We start from the raw sequence: 12,841 nt of genomic DNA on the forward strand, positions 1-12,841 counted from the left end.
GTCCCGCAACAAATGCGTCACCGCCCGGGCGCCTGGCGGATGATCACATCACGCATTTCAATATTAATCCTCAATCCTCAATCCTCAATCTCTCTTTATCCGCCTATCACTAGCTGGCATACTGGCTCTGTTCGGATCTCTCCCCTTTATTTGGATTCACGTCTGATTTTCGGCTCCTGCCTCTCTTTGAGCTGCTATCATTCATCATCATATTATAACCATCCGTATTCCACTTTGCAGCTGTTTGCATCACAACCTTGCCCCCAGTCGATAAAGCTTGCTGCAAGCTCTCTTCCATCTTAAGCAGCTTAATACGCCCTTCTTTTCTCGTGTTCATCCTCGAATTTCAACTAAACGTCATCGAAAACGCTCTTTGCCCGCCATGGACGGCGATGTGGTGGCCCAGTTCACTGAGATCACCGGCTCGAGCCCTCAGCTGGCGACTCAGTATCTGCAACTAACCGATTTCAACATTGAGCAGGCCATGCAGCTTTATTTCGAAAATGGCGGTGCACCCTTGACGGAAGAACCCATACCATCAACTTCGGCCCCTCATGCTGCCCCTCACACTGCGGGGCGCGAACGTGAGTCTGGGATTGTGAATGTCGATTCGGATGACGATGTCACGGTGGACGAAGCCCGGTCGGCGCGTCCGAATCAACACCCGCAGGGTTCTACATTTGATGATGATGCTGCTATGGCCCGTCGACTCCAAGAGGAAATGTATGGTGGGGAAGATAATTCCGATGGGGTGCGTGCTCCAATGGCCCGAACGACGGAAACACTTGTCGGCCCAGAGGCAGAGTTGGACGATGGTGATATGCACGCAAGTATATTAGGTCAACTACGTGCCCGCCAACGAGGCAGTGAGTATACGGAGCGATTGCTCTTCCTTTTCCCTTATGTCCTTCTATCCTTCCACGCAAGTTGCTTACCAGCTTGAACATTTAGATCGGCCCGGTATCTTCAACCAGAGAGACAGCGCGTCGATCTGGACAGGAGACGATGACGACGACGAAAGGGCCCGTCGTGAAAGACTCTCGGCGGCAACGGGCGGGGCTTCCGACTCGTCAAACAAGTCGAATATGCTCGCTGAAATGTATCGCCCGCCATTCGAGATCATGTCTAGGCTCCCATGGGACCTGGCCCGGCAAGAAGGACGCGACACCGAGAAGTGGCTCTTGGTCAACATTCAGGACTCATCCGTCTTTGACTGCCAGGTGCTGAATAGAGATCTCTGGAAAGACGCGGGCGTTAGGGACACGGTCAAAGAACATTTCATATTCCTGCAATATTCCAAGGACGATCCCCGGGCTTCTCCTTACTTGCAATACTATTTCCAGGGCAGCGACGTGTCCGATAATTATCCTAACATTGCCATCGTGGATCCACGGACTGGGGAACAGATGAAGGTCTGGTCGGGGCCGCCCGTTATTAAGGCGGCGGACTTTCTGATGCAGCTTCACGAATTCCTCGATCGATACAGCCTCAAGCACAACGTCCGAAATCCCGTGGCCAGGCGAAAGCCCGAGCAAAAAGAGAAGAGCATCGACGCGATGACTGAGGAGGAGATGATGGAGATGGCCATGAGGAACAGTCTCGGAACAGAGGCAACGCAGGCTCCTAAGATGGAGGATCCAGACGATCTGACTCGCAGTACCGAGGATGTCAAGGGCAAGGGCCGAGCTGCCGATGCGGGGGATGTCGATATGGACGATCAAGGTGAATCTGCCGCTATCGCTGCTTCTCCTTTCTCATCCATCCCCGACAATCGGCCGCACACCGAACCTCCTGCAGACCCTGCCACGACAACGCGCATTCAGTTCCGCCATCCGTCCGGGAGGGTAATTCGGCGCTTTTCGTTGTCTGATCCTGTTCAGCGCATATACGAATGGCTCAAGGCTGAGCCGCCGTTGCCAGAGAAAGCAGGCGTGGAGTTCGAGCTCAACTCTTTGGGCCGCAACTTGATCGATTCCCTCGGTATGACTGTGGAAGATGCCGGATTAAAGAATGGCACCGTGATGATTGGGTTTATGGAGGAGTAAGGGGAACGGCTTCGACTGAGGATACGGCATTTTTCTTAATTGATGAGAGACATTGATGAAGCTTCCTGGGCGTCCCTCCTGTCCTTTCTTGATATTTCCAAGCACTTTCATCGTAACATTCGCCCAGGATGGTTTTAGACAGGGCTGGCAATTCCTCGGGATGCTAAGGCTTTGGGAACACTTATGGTAGATCAATTGCAGATATGATAATAGTGACTATATCCTGATAGAGACTCGATAGATACGAGGCGATACGATGAGAGATAAGCTGGACACCGCCCTTTTGACCGCCCGGCAGAATCAACCCCGCGCGGGCGCCAATCAGTGGGATTTCGTCGTATCGCCCATCCCTTCCTGCCATCTTCCTCTTCCTCTCTCCCTCTCTTTCCTTCACGCTCTCTCTCTCTCTCTGTCACTCCCCCTTCCATTCAGACTTTCTCCCTTTCTCCTCTCGTCCCCTGTCGACTAGACCCGCTAGTCTGTCCTCTAGTCCGGCACTCTCTGACGTGGACACCCGTTTGTCTTGAAGCAAGGAAACTAGCTCTCAACCCCGGCGAGACAACCGCTCGGGCGTAGTTATTGTTATTTATTTATTTATTTACTTCATCTCCCTTCATGGCCGACTGCCCCAACTCGCATCGGGCAAGGGGTCTCTCTATCTCAGAACAATAGTAAGTGGAATAACCAGATCGTCGTCGCTACACTCAAGCATGATCTGCAAGTCGATTTTCAATAATACAATCCCTTCGACGACCCTACCATTGTCTTATTTCCGTTTGTGGTTCATCTAGAATTCCACCCGTTCCGTTCCCCATTCTCCCTGGCCCGTTCTAGGCCGTCAATCGGTTAGTTGTCCATTTGGTCGCTGCATCCTAGATCTGCACTCGATCTTGCTGTTTTCTCTAAATGCGTCACCATAATCAACTTTTGCATTCCAGTTTAAATATGTTACTCGGATCCTTTTTTGGCTCCCTGATTTGTTTGTCTTGAACCTCGATCTGTGGCGGCCGTAACCTAATGTATCATTTCTACATCCTACAGGACCAAGTACTTGCCGATATCTTTTGCGCACCTCCAACATGGAAGGCTTAGTGGATCCAGAGACAATCTATATGAAGCAAAATTGCATTGGTCCGTATCAGCCTGCTTGAGAGTGTGAAATGCGTTTCCCTAATATGCATGCAGGAGGTGGAAGCTTCGGACGTGTCTATAAAGGGTATTCTTCACCAAACCCGGGCCTGAGTCTCTGAATCCATTCCGTGGGTCATTCTAACGCGCTTTCTCCACAGACTCGACAGACGCAGCGGCGATTCTGTCGCGATTAAGATCATCGATGTGGAAAATGCTGAAGACGAGGTCGAGGACATTATTCAAGAAATCGCTATCTTGTCGGAACTAAACTCCCCCTACGTCACTAAATACCATGGCTCGTTTTTAAAGGGATCGAGCTTATGGATTGTCATGGAGTTTTGCTCCGGCGGTAGCTGCTCCGACTTGATGCGTGCAGGGAAACTCACCGAGGACTATATTACGATCATTCTAAGAGAGCTCCTACGAGGGCTAGACTACCTACACAGCGACAAGAAACTGCATCGTGATATCAAAGGTACAACGATTTCTCTTCACACTGCTAAACTGGCATTCCATTGACCTCCCTGGCAGCTGCAAACATCCTTCTCACAGCCAACGGTCAAGTAAAATTGGCAGATTTTGGGGTTTCCAGTCAGCTTTCGGCCACAATGACAAAGAAAAATACGTTCGTGGGCACTCCTTTCTGGATGGCACCGGAGGTGATAAAACAATCAGGCTATGATTACAAGGCCGACATCTGGTCCCTAGGGATCACAGCCATTGAGTTGGCCAACGGGGAGCCTCCTTACTCGGACATCCACCCTATGAAGGTGTTATTTCTCATTCCTAAAAACCCGCCTCCTACTTTGCACGGTAATTACAGCAAAGCTTTCAAAAGCTTTGTCGAACTGTGTTTGCGCCGAGATCCTCGAGAGCGACCCTCTGCAAAGGAACTGCTAGAACATCCTTTCATAAAACGGGGACGGAGGACAACGTATCTGACAGAGCTCATTGAGACCTACGAGCGCTGGAATATGAAGAACGGCAACAAGAACGCCGATGATGACGAGGACTTTCTACCCGAGCCCTCCTCGCACACCCCAAGGACCGAAGAAGAAGATGACCTTTGGGACTTCGGTACTGTTCGCCCTGTTGGACGACCACCAGGATTGAAGCCGATGAAGGAGACAGACGTGAATACCCGCGATCGTGAAACAACCGAGTGGGATTTGAAAGACGTACCTCAGAAGGGACCGACCCATGCCATTCCGCAGAGGCCGATGTATACGAAAGACGTTCGAGCTCCTGCACCACAGACCTCACCAACTAAAGTCCCACTACCGCCATCACCAGTGAAACAGTCACCCGCAGAAAGTTCACCCCAGACGCCTTCTCGCCTTCAGAGGCCGGTTCCTCAACATGCTAGGGAAAGCCCTGGTAGTGATTATGACAAAGCGCTGCAAAAGTCCCTTGCGCAGGATCTCTCTTTCTTGCAGCTCGAAAGTTCCCCAAAGGCCCCCGCGCCTGCGCCGAACTATCGAAATGCCGCACCAGTCATGCACGAATCTAAACCTCTGTCGACGAAAGCGCCCTCACAACCCACGCAACCCATCCGGAATATCCCAGACCAGCACCAAAGGTCAGTTCTGGAATCACGCCCTCACCATCAATTGCCTCCTCAACCACAGCCGCGCCCTCTACCGACTCCACGGCACATTTCACCCCAGCCGAATCCGCAAAGGCCTCAGCAATTCCCCCTGCGTGAACCGCACCCACCCGCTGCCAAGCAAAATTTCCATCAGCTGCATCAAACAATCGACGCCAGTTTACAAAGTCAGGAAGGCACAATGCCGTCGGGTGAGGTGACGGCATTAAACAGTGTCATCCTGCCTGCTCTCAAAGCGGCCACCCGTCGTCGTGCCCGTCGCCTGGAACTTCTCTCGCGCAACATGCCCCCGGAAGGAAGTGAAAACCGAATGGATTCCTTTGAGCTTCAGTCCCGGCGAGAGTATGTCCACGGAATGATAGAATCTATGGTCAGCGATTTGAGCGGCATGTTTGCCCGTATTGAGCGCTGGGATAACGAAGCTCCCATCGGAATGGGAGCGCATGTCAACTCGTTTCTGGAAGGGTTCCTCGAAGAGGTTCTCGTTCGGATCGAGCCTGACGAAGAATCAACTTCGACAAGACAATAATGGCGCTCTAAGCCGGCACTTCCATTCTTCTCACGGCATTTCTACCAACGGCATTTTATCCTCCGGCGTTGTTTGATCCCTTTTCATGAAACATTTCCATAAGTGAAGCGTTCACGTTTGACTCTGCCGTCGACATGAGTGTATCAGATGAAAGACATGTTTTGAATGGTAGAACAGATAGCTACTGCCTACAGCGATTTGAATATGCGTGTCATGATATGTGAACTTCACGTCCTTGTTTAGTTTTTCTCTTTTCATTTGTGTTTGTTGTGCTTTCCGAGCTGGATCCTCCTCAATGTTCAATAATCGATCACTTCGGCCTTTCTCTTTTCTGTCTTTAACTTAACATTCCATTCCATTCCTTTTCTTTTTCTTTGTGTTGTACTAGGGGAGGAGGTCAGCAAAATAAGAAGATTAGAAGCGAAAGCGAGAAAAAGCTTGAGGTTTTTAAAGATGTATTTACATGGGTGTTTCGGATTATACCGGCATTTCAAACTACACAAAAAGTGTTTGGAGTTGAAGCACAGTTACTCTCCTGATCGGATCGATAAGGAAATGACTTTATGGATGTTATAAGACAGAGATATCAATCATGTAGCCGCAGTTCCACAATAGCATTACATTATTCGGGTACACATTAAGTTAAAGCGACGTTGCTCTTGAAACAAAGGGGGTATATGTTTTTCGGTATCGGCAGGACGTTGCAATCGTTTAGGCTTGTATTGTATGTTGGATGAGTTCAGGATACTGTATTTGGGGGAGAGGTGGTTGCAAGGGCGCAATAGATGGATGCTGTGCTCCTTAATCCAGGCTCTTGGTAGGAAGGAGGTCTTGCGCTTCCATTTTTGAATCTGAAGAGTCCTCATTGGGACAGTAGGAACAGCCCATCGATTAAGCTATCTTGGGAAGGAGTTGGGATCGGTCATAAACGTAAGAGAGGATCAAGAAATATACAGTCCGGGTCATGGGGAATATCCCTTATGAAATCCATGGTTATGGACTAGGTAAGGCGGTTTGAGATACCATTGGAGATCCAGGATTTTGTTTTTTTTTTTAGCTTTCAAAGTGTAACATAAAGCCTATTATCCTGCAGGGCGGAACAGCCAGTCAGTCTCGGGGGTGGGAATCAAATAGTTCGTGATATTGAATTCGTTCGCATTCGGAGGCGCTCCGTCGACGACAGTGTTGTTGGTGCTGGCTCCTGTCAACCCATGAATTGACATTGGGTTGTCGACCGCCTCGCTGATGTCGATGCTGCTGATATCCGGGGCCCGCGCCGGCGGCACGCGCGGGACGTTGAAGAAACCGAAGACATCGAGATACTCCAGTTCGTTGGGCGCGAGGTTGCGCGACTGCGTCACCGAGGGTTGCGGCGCTGGCTGGCTGCCCGCCGGAGACGAACGCGGCTGCCGCGAAATCAAGAAATCCAGATCAAAGGCGCAGCGGCGCATGTCTGCTAGGATTTTGACGGTGGACGGGGTGACGCGCTCGCTGTCGTCGGCGCCAGATTGCTGGTATTCGCCGTACTCGTCGAGAACTCGCTGGAGGATACAGCTGTAACGCTCCGCCACCTTCCAGTATTTCCCCATGCGAGCTAACGTGTCCACGAAGAAGATTATATCTGGACTCACAGTATGCGCGATGGTGGAGCCATGGACAAGTAGTAGCCGAGCAGACACCCAGAGGGTGAAGGCAAACGGGGGCCCCAGCTTGTCGAGCATGTTATTGTCGACTACAAACCGAGTCACGGAGAGAATGTTATCGACTGCCAATAGACAGCGTTGACTGGCACTGTACGACGGCGTGAAAATCGGAGAGCGGGTGGTTGGGTAAGCAGCGGACGAATGAAGTCTGATGACCGCACTGTGACAACGTTGGAAATTAGTATGTGACATCAGATGAGAAGAGGAGAGAAGATGCCATAGGCCGTTGAGACTGACGTTTGATAGGTGGTATGAAGTTGGACCCAGTCACAGGGAACACTCTTGCTGTGCTTCGATCCGTTGAATAGCCGTGAGGCATTCTCGTAGGCATACTCGGCAGGAAGACCGAACTCCCATGATGTTAACTCGCTGTCCAAATTGCGATACATTGTCTGCCATTCCTCGACGTCAGACAGAGCCCCGATATCCACGGGCCGTTTCAGAAAGATATGTATCCGGGATAGAATGCCGAGTATCTCCACGTAGAGGCCAAAGGATCCAACGTTCTCGGCATGACTCAGGTAGTCTGTTCGTTCACTTGAGTGGTGAAACCACCTGGTTTCCACGGGCTGGTTTTTGGCAAAGTACTCATCCTTGCAAGGAAGCTTGCGGTCAATATCCTTGTCATTTAAGGCAAAGTCAAAGGCCGTAGCGATCGTGGAATATCGGTCCAGTAGGTATACCATCCAGAAGAGTCTGCGTCTACCCTCATCCTCAACCCAGGAGTCCGATTCTGGAAGCGTTACTGCTCTCAGAGTATAGATGGAAGGATAGATCGGCGCAATGAGCGATGATTTAGACTCGGCGGCTAGACCTAGCTGGACCACCGATCGCGTAATCAGAGCCAACAATTTCCACCCGGGAGGCCCGTTAGAAGAGCCTACTAAGTCCAAAGCTAAGATTACGAGAGCCTGAAGAGCCTTGACCGATGAATTTTCGAGACCGTAAAGAAGGACTTTCTGCTTCGATGAGTCGTGAAATCTCTTGCGATTCTGCTCGTTGAGTCGGCTATCGCTTGAGAACCGGAGTGTGGTTGCAACAATGGCATAGAGAACGATTCGGTCAGCTTCATCAAGCGGCGATGGACCAAAGAATATATCCAAGGTGGTGCGACGGTGTAGTATGGGACACCAGGTATTGATGTGCTCAAAGTACAGGTCCACCAGAGCGTAAAGCAGATCGTATGGCGGCAGGTCAAGTTCTGGGTCGGCAAGTGATTGCTCCTGGTTTGCAAAGAGATTGACCGGTACCTTCAATGACGATTCATTTCCCGTATAATCATTTTGAGAAGTGTTGTTAGGGATGGGGGGTAGAGGGGCCGCAGCGTGAATGCCGGTGGGCAGATGAGCATGCATGGTGTTCTTGACTGACATGTCGGACGGGCTAGTGATAGATGCCTCATGTTGATGGGGAGGTACTGGCACCGACGACGTGTCTTGAAAATAGAATGGATTTCGAGGACTAGGTCCGTGGGCAGCAGATGGCTCCGATGGAGAGCTGTATGAAAGAGGCGCCGCATGCGCAAGCTCGGTGTTGAACTGAGGTTGGCCATGGATGATATGCGTTTCAATAAGACGAGCTTGCGTCTGAATGACCTCCTCCAGCCTGTCTGTGCACCGCATAAGCAACTGTTCCCGCAAGAACAAAGTCTCCGAGGAAAGGGGGGAGAGCATACCAAGGCGCTGTTCCAACTCCTTCCCGTATCCAGCGCGAAGGCCAGGTTTCTTTCGCTCCTTGTACTCACATATCTGACCGTTGCGGGTGCACCATCCGCAGCTAGGCTGGGCTCGGTCTAACATTGTCAGATGGGTGGAGATACACGTGCGGCAGAGCTACTCACCGCATTTAACTTTCCTCTGCTTACATAGCTCGCATCTTTAGTTGGTCAGTAGGGCGACTTGCACGAGAGACTGACGTTTAGAGGCGGGTAACACGCCGGGGGGTGATGCGCGAGAGAGAGGATTGTCAGGGGGATTGGGGGTGGTGACGAGGAGAATAGCGGCTTCATTTTCCGAGAACAGGGGCGGAAAAGAGTACATACGACACAGTGAGGGGACGTTTCCGCTTCAGCGCATTAGAGGCCGACGAGCCATTCGTAGGGAAGCGATCGAGATCGCTATCAGCTGCAGACCAGGATTCGTCGGCGCTGTGGTCTCTATCTTGGTCCCCGACGAGTCGGGAAGACGGTGGAGTCTGCTGAGCAGAGACAGTTGCAGCAGCGTTCGGCATCGTACTCTAGCGAGATCCGGGGTTATAACAACTCCATCAACAATGACGTGCAAACCAACATCCTAGTAGCTCGATGGGGCTCGGCGATCCGGTCGCAAAGAAGGGATAAAAAGCGAGAGCCGTACTTCTTTCCCGAGATGGTCTTGAACCGAGAATTGAGACCGAGACGGGGAGAGAAAGAGGGGGGAGGAAAGTCGAAAGCGAGGGAGAAAGGAAAAGATGGCCGAGGGAGAAAAAGCGACGGTGCAACATGACTGCCTGCCTCAGGCAACCAACGGGCGTTCAACCCCGCAAAACGGGGCGCTGACTAAGACTGCGGAGACGCGGAGGCGCTAAGTCACTTTGGGTCGCGGGCTCTCGGGGTAGTTCTACCCCGAGGCAGCACGGGGACTGCTGCGGCCTTTCAAATAACCCCGGCGCCCTCCTTCTTTTTTCTTTTTCTTCATTCTTGTCTTTCTCTTCTCCTTATCCTTCCGCTTCTCACAGGTGTCGAGTTGTTGTTCTTACGATCTGTATATCCGATATCATTGACCTCCGCACATCATGGGCTCTACAGCAACCTTTCCCCGCATCAAAGAGGTGCGCACTTTCCTCATTGATGGTGTGGGCTCTGGCGGTGATTACCACAATGTAAGTGATCTATAGAATTATTCATACGCAATGTCTACATGGTTATGTCAGACACTAAACATATACCAGGTCAAAGGAGGCCATTGGCTGGTGGACAGCGACATCTCGACTCCCATGACCCGATGGGCACAGTACCGTGGCTCCCGCACCTCGTGGGGTATCAACGTTCTGGGGTCATTCTGCGTCGAAGTCGAGGCCACCGACGGCACCAAGGGCTTTGCGACGGGATTCGGTGGTCCTCCGGCCTGTTGGTTGGTGCAGCAGCACTTTGAGCGATTCTTGATCGGCGCAGGTAACGAATAACCGAGGGCATTCCCCCACCGCCGAGACGAGATCTGCCCAGGCTAACCCAAGACATGTTATCATAGACCCTCGCGATGTGAACGAACTGTTTGAAAAGATGTACCGGGCCTCTATGTTCTACGGGCGCAAGGGTCTCCCCGTTGCCGTCATCTCGGTGATCGACCTGGCCCTCTGGGATCTGGTGGGCAAGATCCGCAACGAGCCCGTATACAAGATGATCGGCGGTGCTACTCGGTCGCGACTCAACTTCTACTGCACCGGACCCCAGCCGGCCTCCGCCAAGGCCATGGGTTTCTCCGGCGCCAAGGTCGCCCTCCCCCACGGCCCTGACGAGGGAACGGAGGGACTCCTGAAGAACCTGGCGTACCTGCGCAAGCAGCGTGAGAGTGTCGGACCCGACTTCCCCCTGCGCGTGGACTGCTACATGTCCCTGAACGTGCCCTACACGATCGAGCTGGTCAAGCGGGCCGAGGCGGAAGGAATCAACATTGACTGGTGGGAGGAGTGCCTTACCCCTGATGACTTCGACGGCCAGGCCCTGCTGAAGAGAGCGCATCCCACCGTGAAGTTCACCACCGGCGAGCACGAGTACTCCCGGTTCGGCTTCCGCAAGCTGGTCGAGGGCCGGAACCTCGATATCCTGCAGCCGGACGTGATGTGGGTTGGCGGTCTGACCGAACTGCTCAAGGTCTCTGCGCTGGCCGCGGCCTACGACCTGCCCGTCGTGCCCCATGCCTCGGGTCCTTACTCCTACCACTACGTGGTCTCGCAGCCCAACACCCCCTTCCAAGAGTATCTGGCCAACTCGGCCGACGGTCACACCGTAGAGCCTGTGTTTGGAAACCTCTTCCTGAACGAGCCCATCCCCACCAAGGGATACCTCGACGTTTCTGTCCTGGACAAGCCCGGGTTTGGTCTGGAGCTGAATCCGTCCGCTCCCTTGATTCCGGCCGCCAACATCCTGACTCCCGCGCCTCAAAGAAGCTTGCCTGCGACGACTGATCAGGAGCAGGGAGCTAATGGAAGCCATTGAGAGGGTGGAAATGTGACTGGAACGAGGGAGATCTAGATCTATAAACATACATACAATTGGCTGGTCTTTTTTTATACTTATTTTTCATGGACATGTTTTACCAAAGATTGGCATCTATGCGCGTATGTAGACATGAATACAAGATAAACATTATTATTAGGCAACGGAATTAATTCTGAACTTTATGATTCTACAAACAAAGTACGTACATACAAAAAGTCAAACCCCTCGGGATTTCCAGGCGACGTGGGGGAAAGCGGGGGGCCCTCGGGGGATCATTGCCACGAGAAACCCGAGAGGAAACTCCACCAATAAATCATCGCCTTCGCCTCGTCTTCCGGCGGGGTCCAAGAGAGCAGAACGGAAAAAAAAATAGTAATTATTTCACAAAGGCCGAAGAATTGTCTTGTCCTGCTCGTCTCTCATCGGCATCTTGTCGGCAGTTGAAACTCGAAGCCCATTGAGCATTCTCTTGTGTCTATCCAGCTCTCTCGCGGAATCCCTCTTCCTCGTGTTGATCGACAGCATCAGGAACCACATCATGCCTCTCCCTCAGATCCTCATCGGCAAGGTCGCCGCCATCACGGGTGGTCTCACTGGTATTGGTCGGGTCTGTTTGATCTTCCTCATCTACTTCCAGCCCTTTACAAGCGGAAGATGAACTCTCACTAACATGACCATTCCCCTCGCTAGGCAATCGCCCTAGAATATCTCCGCCACGGCGCAAAAGTAGCCATCAACCACCTAGGAGGCCCCAAGGAGGACTCCCTTCTAGAAGCCCTGCAGAAGGACGTATCCGACATTGTCGGAGGCGAAGCGAACAAGTTTATCGCGGTGGCCGGCGACGTGACGCAGCCCGAGACCGGACGGGAGTTCATAGCCAAGACGGTCGAGGCGTTTGGACGACTGGACGTGTTTGTGAGCAATGCGGGAGTATGCAAGTTTGAAGAGTTCCTAGAGTGAGTTGTGTCTGGACTCTGGACACTACAAGTGTCGTTCGTGTGTTTGAATTGAAAGTTGATTGTGGTGCAGGGTTGACCCGCCTCTTCTCGGCCACACCATCTCAACGAACCTCTCCGGCGCCTTCTATGCGGCGCAAGCGGCCGCGCGACAGATGGCGTTGGCGCAGTCGCCTCCTGGCGGTTCGATCATCGGGATCAGTTCGATCTCGGCGCTGGTGGGCGGCGGACAGCAGACGCATTATACGCCGACGAAGGCCGGCGTGCTCAGTCTGATGCAGTCGTGCGCCGTGGCCCTGGGCAAGCATGGAATCCGCTGCAATGCGCTTCTGCCGGGTACGATCCGCACCCAGCTGAACGACGAGGATATGAGCGACCCCGAGAAGAGGACATATATGGAGGGACGAATCCCGTTGGGTCGACTCGGCCAGCCTCCCGATCTGGCGGGCCCGGCAGTGTTTCTGGCATGCGAGGAGTTGAGTGGATATGTGGTGAGTTTTTCCGTCTTGAATCCGTCGCTGCGAACGCAGATCTGGCATGGGAAGTGATGCTGACAATCAATCTTTTTGCATAGACGGGCGCGCAGATACTGGTTGATGGAGGACTGTTCGTGAATCTCCAGTGATATTGGATTGTGATGCAAAAGATGAGAGTAGATGACCATGTACATAAA

The 12,841-nt window shown here is 52.4% G+C and overlaps 5 protein-coding genes across 5 annotated transcripts; 4 read left to right on the forward strand and 1 right to left on the reverse strand.

The window, feature by feature from the left end:
- The first annotated feature begins 61 nt into the window (after positions 1-61).
- Positions 62-2,401, forward strand: ubx2 (DNA-protein crosslink repair co-factor UBX5). The gene is made up of 2 exons (XM_046092003.1): positions 62-866; positions 952-2,401. The coding sequence occupies exons 1-2, from the start codon at positions 383-385 to the stop codon at positions 2,043-2,045; spliced, it is 1,578 nt and encodes a 525-aa protein (XP_045947980.1). The 5' UTR covers positions 62-382; the 3' UTR covers positions 2,046-2,401.
- Positions 2,402-3,124: 723 nt separating this feature from the next.
- Positions 3,125-5,311, forward strand: PAK6 (putative Ste20-like serine/threonine protein kinase; the record flags this gene model as incomplete). Its single annotated transcript, XM_046092004.1, has 4 exons — positions 3,125-3,176; positions 3,231-3,261; positions 3,335-3,651; positions 3,708-5,311. 4 exons carry the CDS (start codon positions 3,125-3,127, stop codon positions 5,309-5,311), a joined length of 2,004 nt encoding a protein of 667 aa, XP_045947981.1.
- A 1,082-nt stretch (positions 5,312-6,393) lies between these two features.
- Positions 6,394-9,427, reverse strand: LDX57_010251 (putative C6 transcription factor; the record flags this gene model as incomplete). The annotated part of the gene is made up of 5 exons (XM_046092005.1): positions 9,056-9,427; positions 8,855-8,889; positions 8,690-8,806; positions 7,252-8,623; positions 6,394-7,174 (listed from the first exon to the last, which is right to left on the reverse strand). Exons 1-5 carry the CDS (start codon positions 9,241-9,243, stop codon positions 6,394-6,396), a joined length of 2,493 nt encoding a protein of 830 aa, XP_045947982.1. The 5' UTR covers positions 9,244-9,427.
- A 291-nt stretch (positions 9,428-9,718) lies between these two features.
- Positions 9,719-11,371, forward strand: LDX57_010252 (L-rhamnonate dehydratase). Its single transcript, XM_046092006.1, has 3 exons — positions 9,719-9,873; positions 9,943-10,165; positions 10,242-11,371. The coding sequence occupies exons 1-3, from the start codon at positions 9,787-9,789 to the stop codon at positions 11,207-11,209; spliced, it is 1,278 nt and encodes a 425-aa protein (XP_045947983.1). The 5' UTR covers positions 9,719-9,786; the 3' UTR covers positions 11,210-11,371.
- A 379-nt stretch (positions 11,372-11,750) lies between these two features.
- On the forward strand, positions 11,751-12,793 carry DHG2 (SDR family NAD(P)-dependent oxidoreductase; the record flags this gene model as incomplete). The annotated part of the gene is made up of 4 exons (XM_046092007.1): positions 11,751-11,819; positions 11,903-12,168; positions 12,242-12,659; positions 12,743-12,793. 4 exons carry the CDS (start codon positions 11,751-11,753, stop codon positions 12,791-12,793), a joined length of 804 nt encoding a protein of 267 aa, XP_045947984.1.
- Between the last annotated feature and the right edge of the window lie 48 nt (positions 12,794-12,841).

Source organism: Aspergillus melleus, assembly GCF_016097325.1.
Source record: "Aspergillus melleus strain CBS 546.65 chromosome Unknown contig6, whole genome shotgun sequence".
NCBI lineage: Eukaryota > Fungi > Ascomycota > Eurotiomycetes > Eurotiales > Aspergillaceae > Aspergillus > Aspergillus melleus.